General features: G+C 47.1%; 1 protein-coding gene across 5 annotated transcripts in view; it reads right to left on the reverse strand.

The window, feature by feature from the left end:
* TTC3 (tetratricopeptide repeat domain 3) overlaps positions 1-27,759 on the reverse strand; it is a 188,632-nt gene that overhangs the window by 45,650 nt on the left and 115,223 nt on the right. For 4 of the 5 annotated variants that reach the window (XM_044284379.1, XM_044284383.1, XM_044284382.1 and 1 more), the window contains 9 exons: positions 27,391-27,483; positions 25,805-25,869; positions 21,947-22,077; positions 21,528-21,851; positions 19,378-19,647; positions 18,351-18,397; positions 15,465-15,524; positions 14,151-14,224; positions 2,535-2,690 (listed from right to left, as the gene is read on the reverse strand). In XM_044284379.1, the coding sequence (XP_044140314.1) occupies positions 2,535-2,690; positions 14,151-14,224; positions 15,465-15,524; positions 18,351-18,397; positions 19,378-19,647; positions 21,528-21,851; positions 21,947-22,077; positions 25,805-25,869; positions 27,391-27,483 (1,220 nt within the window). The remainder of the gene's footprint in view (positions 1-2,534; positions 2,691-14,150; positions 14,225-15,464; positions 15,525-18,350; positions 18,398-19,377; positions 19,648-21,527; positions 21,852-21,946; positions 22,078-25,804; positions 25,870-27,390; positions 27,484-27,759) is intronic. The other variant, XM_044284380.1, reaches the window with a different exon arrangement.

Here is a 27,759-nt window from a genome sequence, read left to right on the forward strand (position 1 = left end):
TGAGACGACCCTCTGACCACTCAGTGATTGACAGCATTCCCTGCCAACAAATTTAGGATTAACTGTCAATCAGTGTGTGGGCAGGGGATTCCGGACTCAGAGGCCCTTCCTCCGAGCAAGGGATACAGGATTCAGGACAAGCTTTTAGTGTGGGCAGGGGGGAGCAGGACTCAAAGGCTTCCTTTGTGAGTGGCTGGGGAAAGCAGGACTCGCAGGTTTATTTCCTGTGTGGGTGAGGAAAGCAGGACTCGCAGGTTTATTTCCTGTGTGGGTGAGGAAAGCAGGACTCGCAGGTTTATTTCCTGTGTGGGTGAGGAAAGCAGGACTCGCAGGATTATTTCCTGTGTGGGTGAGGAAAGCAGGACTCGCAGGATTATTTCCTGTGTGGGTGAGGAAAGCAGGACTCGCAGGATTATTTCCTGTGTGGGTGAGGAAAGCAGGACTCGCAGGATTATTTCCTGTGTGGGTGAGGAAAGCAGGACTCGCAGGATTATTTCCTGTGTGGGTGAGGAAAGCAGGACTCGCAGGTTTATTTCCTGTGTGGGTGAGGAAAGCAGGACTCGCAGGTTTATTTCCTGTGTGGGTGAGGAAAGCAGGACTCGCAGGACTATTTCCTGTGTGGGTGAGGAAAGCAGGACTCGCAGGATTATTTCCTGTGTGGGTGAGGAAAGCAGGACTCGCAGGATTATTTCCTGTGTGGGTGAGGAAAGCAGGACTCGCAGGTTTATTTCCTGTGTGGGTGAGGAAAGCAGGACTCGCAGGTTTATTTCCTGTGTGGGTGAGGAAAGCAGGACTCGCAGGTTTATTTCCTGTGTGGGTGAGGAAAGCAGGACTCGCAGGTTTATTTCCTGTGTGGGTGAGGAAAGCAGGACTCGCAGGTTTATTTCCTGTGTGGGTGAGGAAAGCAGGACTCGCAGGTTTATTTCCTGTGTGGGTGAGGAAAGCAGGACTCGCAGGTTTATTTCCTGTGTGGGTGAGGAAAGCAGGACTCGCAGGTTTATTTCCTGTGTGGGTGAGGAAAGCAGGACTCGCAGGTTTATTTCCTGTGTGGGTGAGGAAAGCAGGACTCGCAGGTTTATTTCCTGTGTGGGTGAGGAAAGCAGGACTCGAAGGTTTATTTCCTGTGTGGGTGAGGAAAGCAGGACTCGAAGGTTTATTTCCTGTGTGGGTGAGGAAAGCAGGACTCGCAGGTTTATTTCCTGTGTGGGTGAGGAAAGCAGGACTCGCAGGTTTATTTCCTGTGTGGGTGAGGAAAGCAGGACTCGCAGGTTTATTTCCTGTGTGGGTGGGGAAAGCAGGACTCCCAGGTTTCCTTTGTGAGTGGGCAGGGAAAGCAGGTTACTTTTCTGGGTGGGTGGGAAAAGCAGGACTTGGGCTACTTTCAGACTCGTGTTTGGTGCGGATCCATCATGGATCTGCACCGATAATACAACCGCATGCAACTGTTCGGAACGGATCCATTTGTATTATCTTTAACATTGGCCAAACTGATCCGTCTTGAACAACCATTGAAAGTCAATGGGGGGCGGATCAGTTTTGCATTGTCAGTGAAAACTGATCCGTCCCCACTGACTTACATTGTGTGTCAGGATGGATCCGTTTGCCTTCGCATCGTCAGGCGGAAACCAGCGTTTTGGTGTCCGCCTCCAGAGTGGAATTGAGGCAAACTGATGCATTCTGAGCGGATCCTTAACCATTCAGAATGGATTAGGGCAAAACTGATCCGTTTTAGACCACTTGTGAGAGCCCTGAACGGATCTCATAAACGGAAACCAAAACGCCAGTGTGAAAGACTTACAAGATTCCTTTGAGTCCTGTCAGCAAATGACATACTGTGAAAAATTATAGAAAACTCCATCTCAGCCATTTGTCCTATGCTGTCCCCAAGTAAGGCAGTGTAAGGGACATGGTTGATTCCACTTTAGCCTATTAATGAAAAACCTCAAAATGGCAATTTTGGACCTACGGATGAGAATTTTTTACTACTTGTCTTTTCACTGCTCATAGCTTCTTTATGTTTCTGTCTATAACACTGATGTCTTGGGGGCAGAGGCAGCTTTCAACTGAGGAATTTTGGAGCAGTTACAAATTTGAATACTTAAAAAAAAATGTTACAATATTTACATAGTGCTATTGTGGTTGTCTGCCACTATTTGCTAATTTTATCAGCTGCGCTGGTTAAAACTATGCCAAAAGTATGTAATTCGTATTATATATAATTTGTGCTGTTATACCAGCTCTAAAACATTATTTTTTCAGTTGACTGGTGTTTAAGGCTGTGGCTACAAGTCTTGGAAACTTTATGCAACCAAAAACATGACTTTTGGCTGGAAAAAATAAATAAATAAAAACTTTAAATCAGCATCAGTTGCATAAGACTTCACCTGTGTTATAGGATAGCAAAGTCTAAAAAATTGAGCATGCTGCATCCCACACCACTGACAAGCATGAGATCACAATTGGACATCGCTATCTTCATGTCGTCAGACACAAGCCTTAGCCTAATCAGTTACAAATGTTTGAAAAATACTTACTCATAAAGGGTTTCCTGGATCGGGTCTAAGAAATTATCCACCAGCTCCGGCTCACTGTCGCTAAGTAAACCCAGCTCATAGAGGGCTTCAAACTCATCTACATCACTACGCAAGGATTCAGGAATCAAAAATGGTTCGTTGGGGTCCAGAAGGCTTCTGAATACATAAAATACACTTGTAAGATTTTATAACACAGGTATGTACAGTTGTGTTCAAAATAATAGCAGTGTGTTTAAAAAAGTGAATAAAGCTCAAAATTCTTCCAATAGCTTTTATTTTCATACACACAAATGCATTGGGACATTCTTTTCCAAATCAGAAAAATATATCAAATTTGTGTTGTTCCTCAAAAAAAAAAAAAAAAAAAAGGAAGAAAAGGGAATATCTGACTGTTCAAAAAAATAGCAGTTTATATTCTTTTTTACAAACTCAAACATTCACTATATAACCTGAGAAATGTTTGAAGATTTTGCTTTTCTTTGAATCACTTCACTAATATTTAGTTGTACAACCGCTGTTTCTGAGAACTGTTGAACGTCTGTGTTGCTCGGAGTCACCGCCTTCTGGCCCCTGTGGACAGGTATTCCAGCCCAGGAGGATTGGACCACATTCCACAGTTCTTCTCTATTTCTTGGTTTTGCCTCAGAAACTGCATTTTTGATGTCACCCCACAAGTTTTCTATTGGATTAAAGGGGTTTACTCAAGACGCGGTTTTATACTTACCTGCTCCCGGCGCGCCGTCCACTTCCTGGTTTCGGCAGGGGGCGGGCTCCATCTTCATTGATGTCTTCTCCCGGCCGGGCGCTGTACTGAACGCGCACGCCGAGTCCGCGCATGCGCCCTGGTGACTTCTTCCTGGCCAGTATTAGTATACTTGCCAGGAAGAAGTCACCAGGGCGCATGCGCAGACTCGGCGTGCGCGTTCAGTACAGCGAGCGGCCGCCCGGGAGAAGAAAAGAAGACATCTGCGCACGCGCGGCCACCGCGATTCCTGAGAAGAGTGGTGGCCGTAACCAGGGGAGACGGAAGACAACAGTCAGGTAAGTATAGGTTTATTTTTTTCTAAGGGGTGGGCAGATTTAACAGTGATCATTAAGATGATAATACCCCTTTAAGATCCGGGGATTGGGCTGGCCGCTCCATAACGTAAATCTTGTTGGTCTGGAACCAAGATGTTGCACGTTTACTGGTGCATTTGGGGTCGTTGTCTTGTTGGAACACCCATTTCAAGGGCATTTCCTCTTCAGCATAAGGCAGCATGACCTCTTCAAGTATTCTGATGTATTCAAACTGATCCATGATCCCTGGTATGCGATAAATAGGCCCAACACTGTAGTATGAGAAACATCCCCATATCATGATGCTTGTCCACCATGCTTCACTGTCTTCACAGTGTACTGTGGCATGAATTCAGTGTTTGGGGGTCGTCTGACAAACTGTCTCCGGCCAGTAGACCCAAGAAGAACAATCTTACTTTCAGCAGTCCACAAAAAGGAGATTTTTGTATAACTTACCAGTTAAATCTCTTTCTCGCTCTTCCTTGGGGGACACAGACCTTGGGTATAGCTCAGCTCCCTAGGAGGCGTGACACTAAGTAAAACTGTTAAGACCCTCCTCCATCAGCTATACCCTCAGCCTGGAGATAGAGGCTACCAGTTGCGTGTCCAAGTAGTGAAAGGATAACAACCAATAACGGAAACAACCAGCCAGCAACCCAACGGGGCGCCAGACCATAACCCTGTAACCAAACACAGAAGGGTGGGTGCTGTGTCCCCCAAGGAAGAGCGAGAAAGAGATTTAACTGGTAAGTTATACAAAAATCTCCTTTTCTCGCCCATTTTCCTTGGGGGACACAGACCTTGGGACGTTCAAGAGCAGTCCAAGAAGGGAGGGACCACAAACCCAAGGCGGAACACCACCAGAGCATCAGGAAACCGCTGCCTGCAAAACCAGGCGGCCCAAAGCAGCATCCGCTGATGCATGCGTATGCACCCTATAGAACTTTGTGAAAGTGTGCAGAGAGGACCAAGTGGCTGCTTTGCACAACTGTTCAGCCGAGGCCCGATGCCTCTGCGCCCAGGAAGCTCCGACTGCTCTGGTGGAATGAGCAGTGACGCCGAAAGGCGGAGGTCTGCCCTTGGCTCGATAAGCCTCAGACACCGCCAGTTTAATGAAACGGGCAATAGCCACCTTGGAGACCGCCAACCCTTTGCGCGAACCCTCCGGAACCACAAACAGGGAGTCCGTGCGCCGAAAGGACCCGGTGACCTCCAAGTAAATCCTCAACGCCCTGACCACATCCAGACGGTGCAGTTCCCGTTCTCTGGGGTGGGAAGGAGAGGGACAGAGCGACGGAAGGACGATGTCCTCATTGATGTGAAAGGCGGAGACCACCTTTGGCAGGAAAGTCGGGACAGGCCGAAGCACAACCTTATCCTGGTGGAAGATCAGGAAAGGTTCGGAGCAAGAAAGAGCCGCTAACTCCGACACCCGTCGGAGAGACGTGACGGCCACAAGAAAGATGACCTTGCAGGACAGAAGGCGAAGGGAGACCTCCCGTAAAGGCTCGAAGGGGGCTGATTGGAGCGACGAGAGCACCACATTCAGGTCCCAGGAAGGAACTGGAGGGCGGCACGGCGGAACAGAGTGAGCCACCCCTTGTAAAAAGGTCTTAATTGGCCCTAGAGGGGCCAGGGGACGCTGGAGAAGAATAGACAGCGCCGAAATCTGACCCTTCAGAGAACTGAGGCACAGCCCCAGGTCCAGACCCGACTGGAGGAAGGACAGGATTGTGGGAAGAGAAAACCGGAGAGGTGGGATGCTCCGGGACTCACAGAACCCCAGATAGGACCTCCAAACCCGATAGTAGATCCTAGAGGATACGGGCTTACGAGCCCGGATCATGGTGCGGACTACGTCCGCGGAGAAACCCCGTCGCGTTAAGACGGCGGTCTCAATAGCCACGCCGTCAAACGTAGCGAGCCTAAATGCTCGTGGAAGATCGGTCCCTGAGAGAGAAGGTCTTCCCTGGAGGGCAGTGGCCACGGTGCGTCTGCCAACAGCAACATTAGGTCGGCGTACCAAGACCGGCGGGGCCAATCCGGGGCGATTAGAATCGCGGGGACGCCCTCTGCCGCGATCCTCCGAAGAACCCGTGGCAGGAGGGGAAAAGGAGGAAAGACGTACAGAAGGGAGAATTCGCGCCACGGAAGGACGAGCGCGTCGGCGCCGTATGCCTTCGGGTCCCGTGCCCTGGCCAGGTATAGGGGGACCTTGTGGTTGAATTTGGAGGCCATGAGGTCCACGTCGGGGCGACCCCAGCGAAGACAAAGGGCTTCGAACACCTCTGGGTGCAGGGACCATTCTCCCGGGTCGATGGTGGACCGGCTGAGGAAATCCGCCGCCCAGTTGTCCACCCCCGGGATGTAAATCGCAGATAAGGCCGGCACGTGCGTCTCCGCCCAGAGGAGAATGAGGGTCACCTCTTGCATCGCTGCAGCGCTGCGAGTGCCTCCCTGATGGTTTATGTATGCCACAGCCGTGGCATTGTCCGATTGGATCCGAACAGGGTGGCCCCTCAGCAGATGGGTCCAGTGTCTGAGGGACAGAAGAATCGCCCTCAGTTCCAGAATATTGATTGGAAGTCTGGACTCCGATAGAGACCAAACGCCCTGGACGGACCGGGGAGGGAAAACCCCCCCCCACCCCCGTAAGCTGGCATCTGTGGTAATCACCAGCCAGTTCAGTGGAAGGAAGGACTTCCCCCTTAGAGGGATATGCAACCACCAGCCGAGGGAAGCCCGAGCCAGGGGAGGCAGAAGAAAGGTCCTGTCCAGACTCCTCGGTGATTTGTCCCAGGCCGACAGAATTGCCCTCTGAAAGGTGCGGGATCGGAATTGTGCGAACGGCACCGCTTCGAAACAGGCAACCATCTTTCCCAACAACCGCATGCCGGATCTGAGGGAAGGGCGGTGATGACGGAGGAGACTGCGAACCGACCCGCGAAGGGCCAGACGCTTGTCCGACGGAAGGCGGACCTCCGCCAACTCTGTATCCAGGAGCATCCCCAGGAAGATCAGCCGTCTGGAGGGGGTAAGGGAAGATTTGGGGTGGTTGATAATCCAACCGAACCGCGTCAGGGTCTCCGGAGTGAGTTCCACACTGCGGGATGTCTGAGAGAAGGAGGGTGCCTTGACCAGGATGTCGTCCAAGTATGGGAGAAGAAAAACACTTCTTGAACGTAGAAGGGCCAAGACAGGGGCCAGGACCTTGGTGAACACTCGAGGAGCCGTCGCCAGACCAAAGGGAAGGGCGACGAATTGGAAGTGATCGTCCCCCACCGCGAAGCGCAGGAAGCGGTGATGACATGGAGCAACCGGAACGTGGAGGTATGCATCCTGAATGTCGATTGAGGCCATGAAATCCCCTCTTTCCAGGGAGGCCACTGCGGACCTGAGAGACTCCATCCGGAATCTCTGCAGTCGGAGAAAACGGTTCAGGCGTTTTAGGTCCAAGATCGGACGCACTGAGCCTTCCTTCTTGGGAACCACAAAGAGGTTAGAGTAGAACCCCCTGAACCTTTCCGTCGGAGGCACGGGGGCGACGACACCCTTGTCCATTAGAGAGTGAATGGCCGCGAAGAAGGCGGCCACTCGTACGGGATCTCGCGGAGGACGGGATCGGAAGAAACGGTCTGGCGGAATGGACGCAAATTCGATTTTGTATCCGCAAGATACAATCTCGAGCGCCCATGCGTCTGAGATGTGGGCCCGCCATACGTTCCTGAATAGGAGAAGGCGGCCCCCCACCCGGGTGGGTGGGGGCGCACCTTCAGGCAGAGGGCTGCTGGCCTGTGGGAGCCCATGCAGGCTGGGACTTGCGCCAGGTAGGTTGCGTCCGAAAAAACGGCTTCTTGCGTCTATCCTGGGCTGGGCCAGAGGAAGAAGAACTGGCCGCGGGTCTAGACCCGGTGGGCTTGCGAAAGGACCGAAAACGGGACGAACCAGGGCGACCACGGGGGGCGCCCATTGGCCTGGACTGGGGGAGGTGAGTACTCTTCCCACCCGTGGCCTCTGATATAAGTTCGTCCAGACGGGTTCCGAACAGGCGGGAACCCGTGAATGGTAGGCCGGCCAAAGAGCGTTTGGAAGCGGCGTCCGCCGCCCAAACCTTCAGCCAGAGTTCCCTCCTGACAGAAACTGCCAGGGCAGAGGAACGGGCAATGAGGGCACCCGCATCAAGGGAGGCCTCACAGACGAATTTTCCGGCCTGAACAATTAGTTGGGCTAAGGAACGGAGGTCCTGAACAGGGACGTCCGACCCTAACTCCCGTTCCAGTTGCAAACCCCATTCAGAGACCGTTTTGCCAACCCAGGCGGAGGCAAAGACCGGTCTAAGGGCCGAACCAGAGGCAGTAAATATGGCCTTGGAGAGGGATTCCGTACGACGGTCCTCAACAGACTGGAGGGAAGATCCGTCCTGTACAGGAATAGTAGTGCTTTTGGACAGGCGAGCCACGGGAGGATCAACCTTAGGCGGGGATGTCCACGTGGTCACAGAATCCGCTGGAAAGGGATAACAAATGTCCAGCTTTTTGGGTGTAATAAAGCGGACGTTAGGCCGAGTCCAAGCCTTGGATACCACAGAAGAAAAATCAGCGAGTATGGGAAAAACCTTGGAGGCCTGTTTGGGGCGGAGAAAGGACACGCCGGCCTGTTCAGAGCTGGGGGGGTCATCGTGTAGCTGAAAGGTATCACGGATGCTAGTGACAAGATGCCCCACCGCGGACGCCAATTTGGACGGAAGCTCTGAGTCCATGTCCACGTCCGAATCCGCCAGTTCTCCCTCAGAAAGCGTATCCCTTTGAGAGAATAGACTTGACTGAGCTCGCACGCATGGCGGAGAGAGCGAAGCATCTGGAGAAGATGTGCGCTCAACCCTTGAACGTTTCTGAGTATGCCGGGCCCTGGAAGATTCGCTGCGAGGCAGGGAACCAGTGGGGTCGGCAGAAACGGTAGTCCCAGCGGGTGCGACAGGGATTGTGGCAGCCTGCGGGAGAGGCGGTCTATCCACGAGACGGCCCACTACGTGTGTAAGGCTTTCCACCGCCTGAGACAGAGACCTAGCCCAGTCAGGGGGTTCAGAGGCACCGGGGGGCGCAGCGGGAAGCGGGCCCTGCACCGGGGCCTGACATGCAAGGCAATGCGGCTCAGATTGCCCACGCGGAAAAAGTTCCTTACAGGCGGTACAGGCATGGTACCAGGGTTTGGGGGCACCTGTGGGATCTGACATGCTGAAGTGTGGTTGTACTCTAATATAGAGACCACAAAGGGTTATAGCAGCTATGACCAGGAGGGTTAGGAGAGGGTTAACTGTCCTACCAGTGCCTCAGAAGAACGTCAGGAGATGGCCCAGATCAGCAGCAGCAGAGAAGCAGTGAACAGCAGTGAGCAGCAGAGAGCAGCAGAGAGCGCCCACAGAAGCCGAGCGATGTACACAGGAGGTTAGAGTCCCCCACCGTGTCCCAGCTTCCTGTCAGGAGTGAGGAAGCGCGGGAAACCTCAGCAGAAAGCACGGGGAACAAGCTCCGCCCCCTCCAGCGCTTGAAATGTCTCCTGTGAAGGAGAACGTAGCTCCGCCCCCAAAATGACGCGCGCGTAAGCCCCGCCCCCTACCGGGACCGCTAAGCCCCGCCCCCCGTTCTCGGCGGGAAGGGGGAGAGAGAGAAGAGAAAAATGGAGTCAGCCCTGAATGAGGGGGAGGGGGGGGAGAAAGATAGCAGCGTGGGGGGGAACGGCGTGGGGGTGCTGAGGATGCTGCTGTGCTGCATTGTCCTGCAGATGAGCGCTCAGAATGAGCGACCACGGGTGCCCCCCTTACCCAGAGGGGTAGATGCTGCAGATAGGGACGGGGTATGGGCTGGAATAGCCATCTCACCGTCCGACGTCTTCACCCTCAGTCCTTTCCAGCAGGGTCGCCCCTTCAGCCACTGGCACCGCAGTGGCAGGAAGCTGGAAGAGGGGCTTGGCGTGCGGGCGACCCCCTAGCTGGCGGGATGTAGGGGAGTCATTGCTGCCCAGATCCTCCTATTGCTTCTGTGGGGGAGGCAGCAGTGCAGATAAGTTGGCACTGGCGCAGCTCAACCCCGGGAGAGCAGAGAGGTCTAATGCGTCTCTGGTATCCCTAGGAAAAAATAAAATAACAAAATTAGAAGAAAAAGTAAAAATAACAAGGAGAAAACAGCCCTGCAGTAGCAGGGAGTGTCTTGCCTCCTTGGACACTAAGCTAAAACTGGTAGCCTCTATCTCCAGGCTGAGGGTATAGCTGATGGAGGAGGGGCTTAACAGTTTTACTTAGTGTCACGCCTCCTAGGGAGCTGAGCTATACCCAAGGTCTGTGTCCCCCAAGGAAAATGGGCGAGAAATGTCTCTTTAGGCCGTCAATGTGCTCTTTGGCAAATTGTAACCTCTTCAGCACATGTCTTTTTCAACAGTTGGACTTTGCGGGGGCTTCTTGCAGATAGCTTGGCTTCACATGGGCGTCTTCTAATTGTAACAGTACTCACAGGTAAGGCCCCATGCACACGGCCGTTGTTCACAGCCGTGTGCGGGCCGTGGAACCGCGGCCTGGATCCCTCCTGAGAGCAGGAGCGCACGGCGTCACTGGTTGCTATGACGCCGTGCGCTCCCTTGCTGCCGGCACAGTACAGTAATACACTGGTATAGATCATACCAGTGCGTTACTGTATTGCGGCGGCGGCAGCAGGGAGCGCACGGCGTCATAGCAACCAGTGACGCCGTGCGCTCCTGCTCTCAGGAGGGATCCAGGCCGCGGTTCCATGGCCCGCACACAGCTGTGAACAACGGCCCTGTGCATGGGGCCTAACTTTAGACCTTCTTTGATCTTCCTGGAGCCGATAGTTGGCCGAGTCCTTGCCATTTTGGCTATTCTTCTATCCATTCGAATGGTAGTTTTTCGCTTTATTCCACCTCTTTCAGGTTTTGGTTGCCATTTTAAAGCATTTTAGCTGAGTAGCCTATCATTTTCTACACTTCTTTATATGTTTTCCCCTCTCCAATCAACTTTTTCATCAAGGTACGCTGTTCTTCTGAACAATGCCTGGAACAACCCATTTTCCTCAGAATTTCAGAGAGAAATGTACTGTAACCAGCATATACAACATTCGCTGTCTTTCTTCCTCAAAGAGCAATAATTGCCACCTGGTTTTCAAAGAATGAATGACCTCAGTCATTGAACTCCACACTGCTATTATTTTGAACATGCCTATTTCAATGGGTGATTGAATTACAGAGAATCAGCAGCATGCATGCCATGACTGTTGGATTTCTATCACTCTACTACACTTGTTAGTAAATTATTTGCCATGTAGAAATAGCATTTCTATCAAAAACAGTGATTGATCAGGTTAGTGATGTCTGACTGCTATTATTTTGAACACAACTGTAACTTAACCATCATTACATTTACCTATTCACTGCCTTAGACTACCAGGGATCCTTAGGCCTCTTTCACACGAGCGAGTTTTCCATGCGGGTGCAATGCGTGATGAGAACGCATAGCACCCACACTGAATCCTGACCAATTCATTTCAATGGCTGTGTACATGACCCTTTTGTTTCACACATCAGTTTTGCATTAAGTGAAAAACGCAGCATCTTCTATATTTACGCCCTGGCCCAATAGAAGTGAACGGGGCTTCAGTGAAAAACGCATTTCATCTGGAAGCAAGTGCGGGTGCGATGCGTTTTTCACTGATGTTTGCTAAGAGATGTTGTTCGCAAACCTTCAGTTTTTTTTTTATCACACGCGTGAAAAACGCATCAAAACACATTGCACCCACGCAGAAAAAACTGAACAGCTGAACGAAATCACAGACAAAACTGACTGAACTTGCTTGCAAAATGGTAAGAGTTTGACTGAACGCATCCTGAGCTAATCGGTCACGCTCATGTTAAAGAGGCCTTATATTAAACTTAATCAATGCCCTAGACCACCAGGGAATTTTCAATTGAACCCATCAATGGCCTAGACCAGGGATCAGCAACCTGCGGCTCTCCAGCTGTTGTGAAACTACAATTCCCAGCATGCTCCATTCATTTCTATGAGAGTTCTTAGAAGAGCAGAGCAAGTATGCATACTGGGAGTTGTAGTTTCACAACAGCTGGAGAGCCGGAGGTTGCCTACCCCTGGCCTAGACCAGTGTTTCCCAACCAGTGTGCCTCCAGCTGTTGCAAAACTACAACTACTAGCATGTTTGCACAGCCAAAGGCTGTCCGGGCATGCTGGGAGTTGTAGTTTTGCTACAGCTGGAGGAACACTGGTTGGGAAACACTGGCCTAGACCACCAGGGAATTTTCCATTGAACCCATCAATGGCCTAGACTACCAGGTATGTGGACATTAAAGAAAACCTCTCAGCAGGTTTAGGTCATAGAAACTGCCCACAGTATCTGTCATCCCCTGCTCTCATGAAAATCTTCTGGTCTAGAGAAGGTTAAGATGCAGAAGGTGGTTGTTGCGTGGGAAACCTTGACTTCGATGAGGAAAGTGACGGCTTCCTTGACTTCAAATGGTTAATTTGCATATGACCGGAACAAGTCTAAAAATTTATATTCTGCGAATTTACAAGTTACAAAAATGGATCAAGAGTCACTTCTGGAGCTTCATAGGCATATGTGGGCAGTTTCTATGACTCAAACCTGCTGCCAGGTTCCCTTTAACCTTTTGACTGCCCTAGACCACAGAAATATTGACTTTAACCCTTTCCTTGACCTAGATCACTAGGGATGCCGACACAAACATTTGCTAACCAAGACCACCAGGAAGGCAGACAATTATCTTACCTGGACTAGACTTGGATGCTGTATAATACTATCAGTCTTGCTGCTATGTGGCCTGTATATCTGTCTGCTTTCTGGCTAAGGCCTCTTTCACACGGGCGTCATGTTTTTTGCCCGGATAAGAGGCGGGTGCGTTGCGGGAAAATGCACGATTTTTCCGCGCGAGTGCAAAACATTGTCATGCGTTTTGCACTCGCGTGAGAAAAATCGTGCATGTTTGGTACCCAAACCCGAACTTCTTCACAGAAGTTCGGGCTTGGGATTGATGTTCTGAAGATTGTATTATTTTCCCTTATAACATGGTTATAAGGGAAAATAATAGCATTCTGACTACAGAATGCATAGTATAATACTGGTGGAAGGGTTAAAAAAATAAAAAAGTTAACTCACCTTATCCTCTTGTTCGCGTAGTTTGTTCCCGGTCTGTTCTTTGCTAGCTGTGGGCTTGGGCTGAATGACCTGTGGTGACGTCAGATCACATGCTCCAATCACATGGTCCATCACCATGGTGATGGAGCATGTGATCTGAAATCACCACAGGTCCTTCAGCCCAAGCCCACAGCTAGCAAAGAACAGACCGGGAACGAACTACGCGAACAAGAGGATAAAGGTGAGTTAACTTTTTTATTTTTTTAACCCTTCCAGCACTATTATACTATGCATTCTGTAGTCAGAATGCTATTATTTTCCCTTATAACCATGTTATAAGGGAAAATAATACAGTGAATAGACTGTCACCTAGAACCCATGCGTGAAAATCGCACCGCATCCGCACTTGCTTGCGGATGCTTGCGATTTTCACGCAACCCCATTCACTTCTATGGGGCCTGCTTTGCGTGGATTATCGCACCTCAACGCACAATATAGAGCATGCTGCGATTTTTACGCAACGCATAAGTGATGCGTGAAAATCACCGCTCATGTGAACAGCCCCATAGAAATGAATGGGTCAGGATTCAGTGCGGGTGCAATGCGTTCAACTCGCGTATCGCACCCGCACGGAATACTCGCTCGTGTGAAAGGGGCCTAATTATTATACGTTTTTGCCCTTATCACCAATACTCACACCAAATCTCTCCTCCAAAGCGCCACCTGCAGGCAATAAGCTACATGAAAGCAGCCTGTTGCCATTATATGACACCCAATGGGTGCTCCTTCTGTCCTTAGCGCTTCTGCAGTGACAGATGGAGCTGCATGTCATCAGCTATGACATCCAGCTCCTTGTACACATAAAAAGGTGGGCGCATCAGGCCACTTAAAGGGGTTGTCCCATGAAAAATATTCTACAGTTTTCCCATCAGCACCTGGATTAGAAAATTGTAACTGCATGTAATTGAAAATTTAGCAAGGGGCACTTTTCTTTTTCTTTTTTCCTTGACCTGCTCACTGAGATGGTCGCACATGCTCAGTTTCATCCTTAATCTGCCTCCTGAGCTGTGATAGGGTGAGCATGGACACGCCCCTTAGCTGCAGCAGAAAAGACACTTCCCTTGAGCTGTCAGCTTGATATAAATCTAACAGAGCAATGAATGTGGAGATCTCTGGATCCATGTGAGGTACAGGGCTGGTTCTAGCTATTTTAGAAAGAGGTCATGTACTATATGAAAAGAAAGAAAGATGGCATGTACTATATGATGTCTGAATTTCATTTTTTACATTAGTCATGGGATAACCCCTTTAATACATGAAGCAACACCAGGTTGTCCGCTTGGATTTTTCTAGGACTGATCTAGAACATCATAGAAAACAGACTTACAAAGTATTCTCTTCAGTAAAAATATCCTCATCCGGTGATCTAGTACTGACCGCCCCCGACAGCGTGTAAGTTGGCTAAAAATCAAGAGATTGTGTTAATAAAATAAGCACACAAGACGTCAGACACCAAAAACCACAAATGTTAATTAGATTAGCTCCAGTCTGACTTTGACCGAATGCTATAGAAATGGACAGAATTGAATGCATAACCCAAAGCTAATTTTAAAGGGTTTCTGTCATCAGAAAAATCGTTATGTAGCTGGCTGACATAAGCGATGTGCTAATGTCAGCAGAACATAACTGTATGACTTGTATCTCCCTGCCTGCCACCGTTCGTGCTAAATAATGACTTTTATAATAAGCAAATGAGCCTCTAGGTGCTAGTAGGGCGTTGCTGCAGCACCTGTCCTAGAGGCTCCGTCCTCTTACCGTTTGGCACGCCCTTGTAAAGGTGATTGACATCCTCGGTCTCCTCCGTGCCCCGCAAATCCCGTGCCATCCATTTTAGTATTAGGCGCAGACACAATGAGTGAAGGACGCTCGCCTGCTGCCATCCTTCACTCAAATGGACGGTGCAGGATTTGCGGGGCACTGAAGAGACCGAGGATGTCAATTACTTTCACAAGGGCGTGCCAAACGGTGAGAGGACTGAGCCTCTAGGTGCTGCAGCAACGCCCCACTAGCACCTAGAGGCTCATTTGCATATTATAAAAGTCATTATTTAGCGCGAACGGCGCAGGCAGGGAGATATAAGTCATAGAGTTATGTTCAGCTGACATTAGCACATCGCTAATGTCAGCCAACTACATAACGATTTTCTGATGACAGAAACCCTTTAAGATCAGCCTGCACAAGACCCCCCCACACACACACACAAATTTAAGTATGTATAGTTCCCAAGTGAGTCTTTTTTTATTTTATTTTTTTTGCAGCAGACTTCTCTAATGCATTTGGACCGATTCAGTCTATGTTAGAGCAGATTTATGACTGCAGTGTATGAGCGATCATCAATAACGAATCTGATGTCTTGATTAGTGTTGAGCGAACTTGTGTTTTAAGTTCGGCGTCTAAAGTTCGGGATCAGGTTATCGAAGAATCGAGTTATGGATTCCGGGGTAGGGGAATCCATAACGCGATTCTTCGATAACCTGATCCCGAACTTTAGACGCCGAACTTAAAACACAAGTTCACTCAACACTAGTCTTGATCTTTACGGTTCAATCATTATTTTATTAAAGCGTACAAATGAATAATGTACATATATATCCAATATGTATACATGAATAGTCTTGATCTTTAAAGAAAGGAAAATTACCTTTACTGGCTGATTCCGTTTCTTTTTCTTCTGTTTAATTTTAAGGTTCATACAGTTATTCTATTGGAAAGAGGAGATGAAAGTTGGCAATTTTATAGCCCAATACAATAGCCATGCAACACTGAACTTAGTACATCATAATTCTATTACAACAACTCCAAACTAGGCTTTTACCACAAGAAAAAGGAAGGACTATTTCACTTAAAATGAACAGAACGTAATACATTCGGCGGACACTGCATTGGAACCGTATGGAGAATCAGGGCTTCAGCTGTAGGGCGAGTAATTTGAAATGCAAATTTTTAGCCTCAAGGATTTGTTTGCGTCATGTGACCACGGAGAGGGAGTGAAGCGCTTGCTACTACTTACCACTCCGTGGTCATCCGCCGGCCCGCGCATTGCACTACACTCCTGACACATCGTCAGGACATAGTTGACACATACGTGCACTATGACCTGCCACTGACAGTGCAGCGCGCAGAGAAGAAGACAGAGGAGTTGTGGAGCGGGGCCCCTACATGAAAGTTAAGTATTAAAGGGTTGCTGGAGACTAGGAAGGAGATGGTGGCACTGGGGGCGCTGAGGGCACGCTGGCATTGGAGGTAACAATGGCACAGAGGACTCATAACATTGAGGACAGATGGCACAGAGGATTGATGGGATGGGGGGGTTGATCGCACTTGGGGACTGATGGCACAGAGGATTGATGACACTGGGGGGAGCTGATGGCACAGAGGACTGATGGCACAGAGGACTGATGGCACAGTGGGGGGGGGGGTCTGATTACATTTTATAAAGGAGAACATTCTTTTTCTTAGAGTACTCGATGAATCTTTGGATTAATCAATAGATTACTTGATTACTAAAATAATCGGCTGCAACAGCTGATCTCCAGTGGTTTCTGAAGCCTAGAAGCTGCTGTTCATTGACATTAGTAATTAATACAAGGGATAAACTAAAAGGACAGAGTATTGTCAGCCAACCCCACCATTTTAGGTGGAGCTGGCAGATAATCTTTTTTTTTTTAATCAGATCATTTTTATTAAAAGGTTTTACATACAGCCAATTATTCAGATTAACCATACATTATATGACAATAGGATATCAATACAGTTAAATCAATCATACTTTATCCAAATCAGCACGTCAATAACACTGCATCAAATAAACCTTTATTAAATCTCCCAGTCCCCCCCAAACTCCCTCCACACCTCCCCCTCTCCGTGTGGTCATCTCCCTCGACATGGACAAAAATGCTCCAATTCTCTTACATCTTAACTTTCCAAATCCCCTTAGGACCATTCCATTCCAAATATGCATCAATCTCTGACACTCTTCCTCCAGCCAGCCACACCTGCCATTGCTTCTTACATTTCTATACAGTGCCTCTTTTAATATAGATGCCACTCTCTATGGATATCATATGATTGACCATATTTATCCACCCCAATTTAGGCCTCATGCACACGACCGTTGTGTGCATCCGTGGCCGTTGTGCCGTTTTCCGTTTTTTTTTTTCGCGGACCCATTGACTTTCAATGGGTCCGTGGAAAAATCGGAAAATGCACCGTTTTGCAGCCGAGACCGTGATCAGTGTTTCCTGTCCGTCAAAAAAATATGACCTGTCCTATTTTTTTGACGGACAACGGTTCACGGACCCATTCAAGTCAAGGGGTCCATGAAAGAACACGGATGCACACAAGATTGGCATCCATGGCCGTAGGTTACTTTCATACAGACGGATCCGAAGATCCGTCTGCATAAAAGCTTTTTCAGAGTCTGACAGTATATTCTAACACAGAGGCGTTCCCATGGTGATGGGGACGCTTCAAGTTAAAATATACCATCGGATTGGAGAAAACTCCAATCCGATGGTATAAAAGAACTCCAGACTTTACATTGAAAGTCAATGGGGACGGATCTGTTTGAAATGGCACCATATTGTGTCAACTTCAAACGGATCCGTCCCCATTGACTTGCATTGTAATTCAGGACGGATCCGTTTGGCTCCGCACGGCCAGGCGGACACCAAAACGACTTTTTTTTCATGACCGTGGATCCTCCAAAAATCAAGGAAGACCCACGGGCGAAAAAAAGGTCACGGATCACGGACCCCGTTTTTGCGGACCGTGAAAAAAATACTGTCGTGTGCATGAGGCCTTAGTCGGAGAGATCGGCTGTATCCAGTGTTTTGCAATGGATTTACGTGCAATGTACAATAATTTAGAAATTGCTAATTTAGAATCATTGGTGGTTGTTAGGTCCTCTACATACCCAAGATACCCCACCAGTGGAGTCTTTGGTAAAATAACTCCATAGCTATTTTTTATTTGTCTATACACTCCACACCAGAAACACTCCAGTTCTGTGCAGGACCAAAACACATGAGCCAAGTCTGCATGCGGGGCAGCACACCTAGGACAGTTAGAGTCCGCACGTAGACCCATCTTAAACAGGAGTCGTGGCTTCTTGCATACCCTATGAATAAGGAATAATTGCGCTCGCCTATGTGCCACACTCAGATATCGCGGGTACTGCCCCAAAAACATCCCTCCATTTTCCCTCCGACAATTCTCCTACATCCCTCTCCCATTTAGTCTTAAGCCTGGTTAATGGATCACGTACTACTTTATCTAGTAGACTGGCATAAGCCATGGAGATATTCGTGCGCGATAATCTGGCCTGCACCACTGAATCAATCACCGGCATGGAGTGCACAGTCAAAGGAGGAGTCTTCCGTTCCTGAGTCTGCATGGCATGTCTCAATTGTAAGTATTGGTAAAATACACGGTTTGACAATTGAAATTCTGTCTGGGCTGGCAGATAATCTAATGTGTACAGGGAGATACGTGATGGAAATTCGATGGTAGTGTCCCTTTAACTTACATTGTAATTTTCAAAGGATTGCTTGGGTACTTGTCCACGTGGTATATCTGTATTAGAAAAAATAAATAAAAAGAATTACAACTCCTTAGTTAAAAGCAATATTGAAGATGTGCGAATTAGATTCTCTCTCACATATTTCATTATTTAGTAAACTTAACGGAGTTCTCAAAGATTCAGTAAAATTAGCGTGGTACAGATTACATTTTTTTTTAAATACTGCTCCGATTCCTGCTGGGCCTGTAACACAGTCACATTCACTGATCCACTGTCTACAATCCCTGGCCTCAGCAGTCACTTGTTCACATATGCACATCATTGTTGAGGTCAGTGACTGACCGCAGCAGTCAATGGAACAATGAATGGTACGTGACCGCAGCAGGGCCAGTAGGGATCGGAGTGGCATTGCACAACATTTTAAAAGGTAAGGCTATATTTTTCTTTATTCATTTTACACTGCCCCCTGCTAAATTTCACAAAATCTTGGAGAACCCTGTTCAAACAGGCAGTTTAAAGGGGTTTTCCAGGATTATACAAACACAGCTGCTTTCTTCCAAAAACAGCACCACCCCTGTCAATGTGTTGTACCTGCTGTTGCAGCTCAGCTCCATTGGAGTCAACGGAGCAGAGCTGCAGTACCTCACGCAACCTGTGGACAGGGGAGGTGGTGTTTTTGGAAGAAAGCAGCCACTATCGTCCTGGACAAACCCCTTAAAGTTGCAGCAGGGGTTCTGCTAGTCAGTCATAAGTTCACAACCCCACCGACATTACATATTGATAATCAATAAAAGATCGGCTGGGGTCCGACTCCTGAGCATAGGCTATCAATGTGTATATCCTGGAGAACCCCTTAAAGTGACCATAGCTGAACACAGAGGGAGTTAGACCGCCTGTTCAGTCCGAGACTTATTTTGGACAAACTGATAAATTTTAAAGAGGTTTCTCAAGGGTAGAAAACAATCTGAACCTCAGCTTCCAAAATCTGGCTGAGAACTATTCTGTAAAAATAACTGGGCAGATTGCTGCTCACCCATCTCTTGAAAATATTTTTCTAATTCTTTCTCAAGGCCACACTCTGACGTAATATGCTTGTTTTCTTCAAGAAGCCATAAGAAACACCGGAACCCATCTATATTCATACTAGTTAGGAAGTCAAACACGCTGCTGGAGGAGCAGTCTGTTATCATATAGTTTATGTTCTTGCCATAGGTTTCATTCCATAAAGTCACTACAGTCTCCAGGTTAATATTTTTCAGACGTTCTCGATTACGGTCTCGAAATTCTAAAGAAGCTTCCAAACCTGAAAAATAAAAAAATATATCAAAAGTCGTGGGAAAATGTGACGTATAAATAGAGCCTAAAGGGTTTATTAACACAAAAGTTTTTCGCAGACATTTCTGTGACTGAAAGTCCGCTCCATAACCTGAATCCGCTTGCTTCTGCATAATGCCAAAGAATTTCTGCAAGCAATCAGAGAAATTTCTGCAAATCAAGTAATTGTGAATCACCACCTGCCTGATGGTACTGGTAGCCTTATTCATACAGGTCAACAGAGGCAACACTGGTGCAGTTGAGAACCAAACTAAAAAGTGACCACACCTTATATGTCAGCTGAGCCCTCACCTGGCAGATAGCTATACCACCTGAGCTCACCATACACATGCACGCCTGATTTAAGAGTACATGCGTGTTCAATTGGGAGTGAGAAGTAAGCAGCTGAAGGACACCTCTGGCTTCACTTCAGAAACTTCACTTCACTGGGAGCAGCGCTGCAGTTACCAGTTCCACCCACTACACAATCTAAGGCGCTGTGTAGTTCTGGTGCCAGAGAAGCTAAATGGTGAAGGGGCGTGCTGTCAGACTACCACCAATCTGATATAGATGGTCTATTCTGAGGACAGGTCATCAATATAAAAATCCTGTAAGACCCCATTAAAGGGGCTATCCAATTTCACAAACTTTATTCCTTATCACAATGATGGAGAATAAGTGACTGATCAGAAGGATTCTGACTGCTGGGGATGCAGCTGATTGCAATTACAGGGCCTGTGTTTCTGAGCTTGAATGAAGTTGCAGGCATGCATACACTTTCACCACTCCATTCAACTCTATGGGACTGCCGGAGATGGAGTACAAGCGCTCAGCTATCTTTAGCGTGCATGTTGCTCCAGTAAAATAAGGGAACCCATTCTCGTGATCAGCAGGGGCCCAAATCGGCCGGGCCCCATTGATCAAACACCTCTCTTGTGGATAGAGTAAGAATTCTAGTAATGGGACAACCCCTTTAAGGAACGTTACTTTCTTGAACAATTTTAGACAAAGCAGGACATAGTGAATAGTATAAGTAGAAGACGGTAAGACACAATTAGGCTACTTTCACACTTGCGCTAAACTTTTCCGGCACTGAGATCCGTCCTAGGGGCTCAATACTGGAAAAAAACTGATCAGTTTTAGGCCCCATGCACACGGCCGTGTTTCACAGCCGTGTGCGGGCCGTGGAACCGCGGCCTGGATCCCTCCTGAGAGCAGGAGCGCACGGCGTCACTGGTTGCTATGACGCCGTGCGCTCCCTGCTGCCGGCACAGTACAGTAATACACTGGTATAGATCATACCAGTGTATTACTGTACTGCGGCGGCAGCAGGGAGCGCACGGCGTCATAGCAACCAGTGACGCCGTGCGCTCCTGCTCTCAGGAGGGATCCAGGCCGCGGTTCCACAGCCCGCACACGGCTGTGAAACACGGCCGTGTGCATGGGGCCTTATCCTAATGCATTCTGAAAGGAGAGCAATGTGTTCAGTATGCATCAGAAGGTCTTCAGTTCAGTCACTGCACGGTTTTTTGGAGAGAAAAAAACCCGCAGCATGCTGCAGTATTTTCTCCGTCCAAAATTCTGGAACACTTGCCGGAATGTCGGATCTGGCCCCAAGTGTTCCGGAAAAACGGATTCCGGTTTTGTGGTCTGCGCATGCGCAGACCTTTAAAAATGTGAAAAAGATAAATGCCGGATCCGCAATGCATTTTTGAGACTGATCCGCATCGGTCTACAAATGGTATCCGTTTGCATACAGATTGCGACGGAACTGCCTGACGGAATCCAGCAACGCAAGTGTGATAGTACCCTTAGAAAAGTTTTGTGCAGAACAGATTATTAAAGAGAAAACAATCTGATCGAAATTACCTTTATTATCTACTATAAGAAGCCAGTCGTGCAGATTAACGGTTATATGTTCCTTCTGCAAGAACAGCAAATAAAGAAATATTCTGGTTTTCACCCTATCATGTGATGTGTACAAATAGGTTAGAAAACTCTTCATTTTACTAAAGGATTGTGCGCTGCTATTCCTCTCCATCTCGTCCAGTTTATCCTGACTTATAATCCTCCATACACATACAGAGTCCCAAAAACTCGAAAAGCTCACGGGACACCCGCGTTTTATCAGCCCCTCCTTCTTTATAACTTGTGCCAATAAAGGATCCCATTTGACGCGGTAGCCATTAGTCCCTGGAATGAGGAACACAGAAAGGAAATAAAGTGAAGATGTACTGAAGCCTCACAATGGGGACATCTGTGCAGAACGAGGTCAGGTCCTCACTTACCGACCGCTTCAGCTAGGATTGCTTCCTGGGGCTGCTTTCTATGGTCATCAGGATTTCCTACACACTCTTCCTCCTCTATAGCCTTCTTGCGCTCAGATTTATTTTCATACTTGATTTTATTGCTTTTGCTGCTTGGATGTTACCAGAGAAATAAAATAAAATGGGATTACTAATCATTATTATAGGACTGTGCAAACAAAAATGGGCTTCTCAGAGATTTTGAACACATTCCAAAAACCGCACCACACCTGTTCATGTCTTGTGTTGGATAGTGTAGCCCAGATGTAGTGAATGGGGCTGAGCTGCAATACCACACACAACCTGAGTGAGTGGGGAATGTCACATACGCCAAAATTACACTACTTTTTAATAATTACTATACATTTTAACGTGGCATTTGGTTGATGTGTTTTTGATATTTATTTAGAAAAAAAAAAAAAGTTAAAGTGGCAGGCTAGGTTATTTTCGGCAGTCCCATAGAAATGAATGGTGGGCAGCCGCGCACATGTGGTGTGCCCACCTCCACTTTGCGGGCTCGGTTCTAAGGATTTGTGCAGGTCCTAGGAGGTGGGACCAGAACCTATCAGACATTGTGGGCATAAAATGAGACAACACCTTTAATAGAATTAAGCCGAAAGGGGCATTTTCTTAAGCATCTCAACCACCTAGAAACCTCACAGAACACTACGCTGCCCGACACAGGGGCTTAAAAAGTTTTGAATAAATGTTATATGTGACAGAGGTGAAAAACATATCACTACGGGATAAATCTGCTCTCTTTTTGGATTCTCTGTCTGCGCTTCTAAGTAGAAGAAATATGATGGATGCGCATGCATGTTAACTGCTACAGGAAGAGTAGGATAAGAGGTTGCCACACAGATCTGGTTTATATTATCTGTTGGTTACTAGAGCCTGTTAGGCCGCTTTCAGACAAGCGGGTGTCACATTCCCGACTCGCGGCGCAGCTCCCGTCCTGACCTCCCAGCACTGATGAGGTCGCATAGCATTATATTGGATTTATGATGTTCTGTAACCCTTAGGCCTCTCTGACACAGGCGAGATTTCCGAACGGATGCGATGCGTGAGGTGAACGCATTGCACCCGCAGTGAATCCGGACCCATTCATTTCTATGGGGCTGTGCACATGAGCGGTGATTTTCACGCATCACTTGTGCGTTGCGTGAAAAATCGCAGCATGCTCCTCTTTGTGCTTTTCCACGCAACGCAGGCCCCATAGAAGTGAATGGGGCTGCATGAAAATCGCAAGCATCCGCAAGCAAGTACGGATGCGGTGCGATTTTCACGCACAGTTGCTAGGAGACTATCGGGATGGAGACCCGATCATTATTATTTTCCCTTATAACATGGTTATAAGGGAAAATAATAGCATTCTTTTTTAAATTAAGTAATTTTTTATTAGCATTTTAATAATACAAACATAAGGCCCCAACCCCCACAAACCATCATTGTGTTGCCCTCCATCTTCCATAGCTTCAACATTCGGTTACACCATCACCACCACAATTACACAGGCACAGGCCCCATCCCTACAACAATCCCACAAAATCTTGAAAGAAAAGCTGTGATCTTATAAATGGAATATACATTCGTCATCGGTCATAACTTCCCCACAGTACATTACACAGCGTAGAGACATTCCATTTCTCCAGTAAGAAATCGCCAATCACTGAGCCAGATATGCACAGCAAGCCATAGTACCCTCACACTAATCCCAGACGGTATTTCTGAAGTTCCCTGGGCGCCAGCCCGGGGGCTACAATCCAAGGAGTCCAGAGCTTTTCAAATTTGGCCATGGCGCCCCTCTTCCTATAGACCCCTCGTTCCAGATTAAGTAACCAATTAAACTTGGCTATAAATTCGGATTTACTAGGACTACCCTCATCCAGCCAATGTGGAGCAATCAGCTTACGAGCCATATACAACATTCTGGCCACTGCTATCTTCCTGGGCTCAGTGATTGGCAAGTCCTCCACATACCCCAATATACAGACAAATGGGGTTACATCCAGCGTAACTTCATACAGAGAATTAATGAGATGCAGCACCGTGCGCCAAAAACCCTCCAGTGCCGAGCATGACCACAGCATGTGCAACATACCCGCATCTTCCTCCCCACATCGAGGGCATTTGGAATCCAACCAGAAAATAATAGCATTATAAAAATAAAAAGTAACTCACCTTAATCCACTTGCTCGCGCAGCCGGCATCTCTTCTGTCTTCATCTTTGCTGTGCAAAGAAAAAGGACCTGTGGTGACGTCACTACGCTCATCACATGGTCCGTCACATGATCCATCACCATGGTAAAAGATTGTGTGATGGACCATGTGATGAGTGCCGTGAAGTCATCAAAGGTCCTATTCCTCAAAGACGACAGAAGAGGAGCCGGGCTGCACAAACAAGTGGATTAAGGAGAGTTAAAAAATAAATAAATAAATGTAACCCCTCCAGCCCTTTTGTACCATGCATTCTGTATTAAGAATGCTATTACTTTCCCTTATAACCATGTTATAAGGGAAAACAATGCAATATACACAACACCAAACCCGAACTGTGAAGGGTACGCATTACAATGTTTTGCACTCGCGCTGAAAAATCGCGCATTTTCTCCCGACGCACCCGCATCTTATCCGGGCCAAAAACATGACGCCCGTGTGAAAGAGGCCTTACAGTTCTGGAATGTATTGGATAACACGTACAGCATTAGGTCAGTGTTATACAATACATTCCAGACCTCTAAGAATTACATAGCATCATAAAATCAATATAATGATAATGCTATGTGACCCCGTCAGTGCTGTAAATTCAGGAGGGGAGCTGCCCTGAAAGTGGCCTTAAAAACAAAATACAGCAACAGCAGACATAATAGGGCAGTCAATCTGCTCCATTCACATTAGAGTGTTTTGTAAGTTAAATAGCATGTTTCTAAGTGTAGCTTAAAGGGGATGTCTCTCCCTTCAGCATATGGCATTTATCATGTAGAGAAGGTTAATAGAAGGCACTTACTAATGTATTGTGATTGTCCATATTGCCTCCTATTGGTCGTAACCTCAGAAACGAGCAGTGTATAATATGATGGAAAAATGAATCCAGCCAGCAAAGGAGGCAATATTGACAATAATACATTAGTAAACACCTTTGGGGTCATTTAGCAAACTGGTGTAAAGTAGAACTGGCTTAGCTGCCCATAGCAACCAATCGGATTCCACCTTTCATTTTTGACAGCTCCTTTAGAAAATGAAAGGTAGAATCTGATTGGTACTTGATACTACTTTATATACAGATTAGCTGCTTCATTTATTTTGCCTACTGAAAATTGGATTAAGCGTTGTCCATTCATAAACAAAAGCCTTCAAGATTTAAAAAAAACAAAAACAAAAAATAAAATAAAACACAACAACCTAGAAACAAAAGGAATTCTATCAACTAAACTGTGTTACACTGGCCGATATTTCGGCCCATGATCGCTAACGACTATTTGCATGAACGTTCGTTAGCGATCACTTTGCAATGCAATACTGCCGCCAATTGCCCGATGAATGAGCAAATGCTTGTTTATCGGCAATTCTCATTTTTAAGCTGCCGGCAGATTGTGCTGTCTAATAGCGATCTGCCGCCAGCAAACCACCAGACAGTACGGATGGCATTCGCGATCGCTCCTCCCCATACTGTGGAGGAGATTGTTGCATGTAAGAGCAGTGATCTCCACTGCTAGCTAGCAAGCAAGCGATTGTCTGGAGGGAATCGTTCACCTCCAGGCAATCGCTTGCTGATCTGCCTGTCTAACACTGCACAGAGTAATGCTTCAGATCAGAAAACCCTACAACACAAACTTTTACCTGGTGACTTTATGTTTCACTGTTGACTTCTGTGGTTCTTTCTTCTTTACGATTTTATCTTCAAACTTTACAAAAGAGAAGACTATGTTCACAAGGAAGGTATTTGACAGGGATTTTTGTAAATTTTATGCAACAAGATTTGAATCAAAAAGCAGGTTATAGAAGAGTCACATTAAATTTAACCCCTTCTACCCCTGGCTAGTTTTCACCTTCCTGCCCAGTCCATTTTTTGCAAATCTGACATGCGTCACTTTATGTGGCAATAGCTTTGGAACGCTTTTACTTATCCAGGCCATTCTGAGATTGTTTTCTCGTCACACATTGTACTTCATGAGCGTCATAAATTTGAGTCAATATATTTCACTTTTATTTATGAAAAAAATCCCAGATTTAATCAAAAAAATTTTTGTACATTTTTATTTTTCAGCTTTTTTTTTTTTAAAACAAAATTGATACCTCAAAATATTTATTACTTAACATTCCCCATATGTCTACTTTATGTTGGCATCATTTTGTAAATTTCATTTTTTTTTTTTTTTTTTTTAGGACGTTCGAAGGCTTAGAATTTTAGAAGCAATTGCAGCGTTTTGGTGTCCGCCTGGCGATGCAGAGCCAAACCGATCCGTCCTGACTTACACAATATGGTGCAGTTGAAAACTGATCCGTCCCCCATTGACATTCAATGTAAGTCAGGACGGATCCGTTTTCACTTAGACCTGAATTGTAATGCATTGCCTGTTAGAAAATTACACAGAGTAATAAACTAACCGGTTGCCCAAGGGACAGGGCCTGGATCTCCTCGGCCCCCGTAGAAGGCAGGTCCCGATGCTTTGCAAGGCATTGGGCAGCCTCTGTAAGGCATCTGGCTGCCTTCTCACCCATCGGGTCCTCGCCACAGCAGCACAGGGGCCCGATGGGCGCCCTCACCCGCCGCAAATACTTTCTATGCCGCGCATAAGAGGGGTTAATCCTCCGTCATCGGCTTTTACAGCAATGCCGGCGGATACAGCAGGGGCCCGGCTATCAGGGGGTCTGTCGGGCCCCTGCATCATGCTTCAGGAAGGGGTTAATGGAATTCCTCATCGTACCTCATCCAGTGCATATTTCTCTTACACCTGTCCTGTGTTTGTGTCTGGTATCACAGATCAGCTAAACCGAAGAGAATGAAGCCGAGCTGTTATCCCACACAACCGGTGGACAGATCTGGCGCCGATGTGGAGAGAAAGCAGCCATGTATTTCTAATCCCTTTAAGCTTGTACAATATTACATCCTGTCTGACTTCTGAATAGGGAGCCACTTCCACAAGGTGGTGCTAGAAAGATGGTGTTCTTTCCTTGGGAGATACCTCTTTGCCTATGGCTTCCATTACAAACAAAGTGTGATGCAGAGCCAGATGCATCGTACAACCACCACCAGTGGACAGGAGTTTGTCACATGTTATTTGGGGTTTCATTATTTCGGAGGCTGACAAATATTACAGCACCAATGTGAAGAAAGCTTATTTATCTTTAAACCTTTCACTACAGTCATTTTCATGTTCTTAATGGTTGCAATCAGAGCAGTCTGCATTAGACAATGAACATACCTCGCATTTCACTTGTGCAATAGAGTCAAATATTACAATATGAGAAATTAATCCTCTGCAGTCTGGGGTGAGACAAGCATATTTTAGGAAATCCTGTGTGCAGAAAAGGAGACCATTCAATTTATAATTACATAGCGAAACAAGTCTCAGCAAATACTTTTCACTAATGCACAATGACAGTTACGAGGCCATTGTCACCGTTATATTCATATAATGCATATATTATAAATATATTCACATAGGTCAACCTTGTTTGTATAACATGTATATTCTCTGTGAAGTTTATCATTTATTCCACTGTTTTATAACCCCTTGTGTTAGAACACATTCCAAAGGCTATCTGTGATTGTGCTGTGACATGAATATTTG

This window comes from Bufo gargarizans, chromosome 3 (assembly GCF_014858855.1).
Source record: "Bufo gargarizans isolate SCDJY-AF-19 chromosome 3, ASM1485885v1, whole genome shotgun sequence".
NCBI classification, from domain to species: Eukaryota; Metazoa; Chordata; class Amphibia; order Anura; family Bufonidae; genus Bufo; species Bufo gargarizans.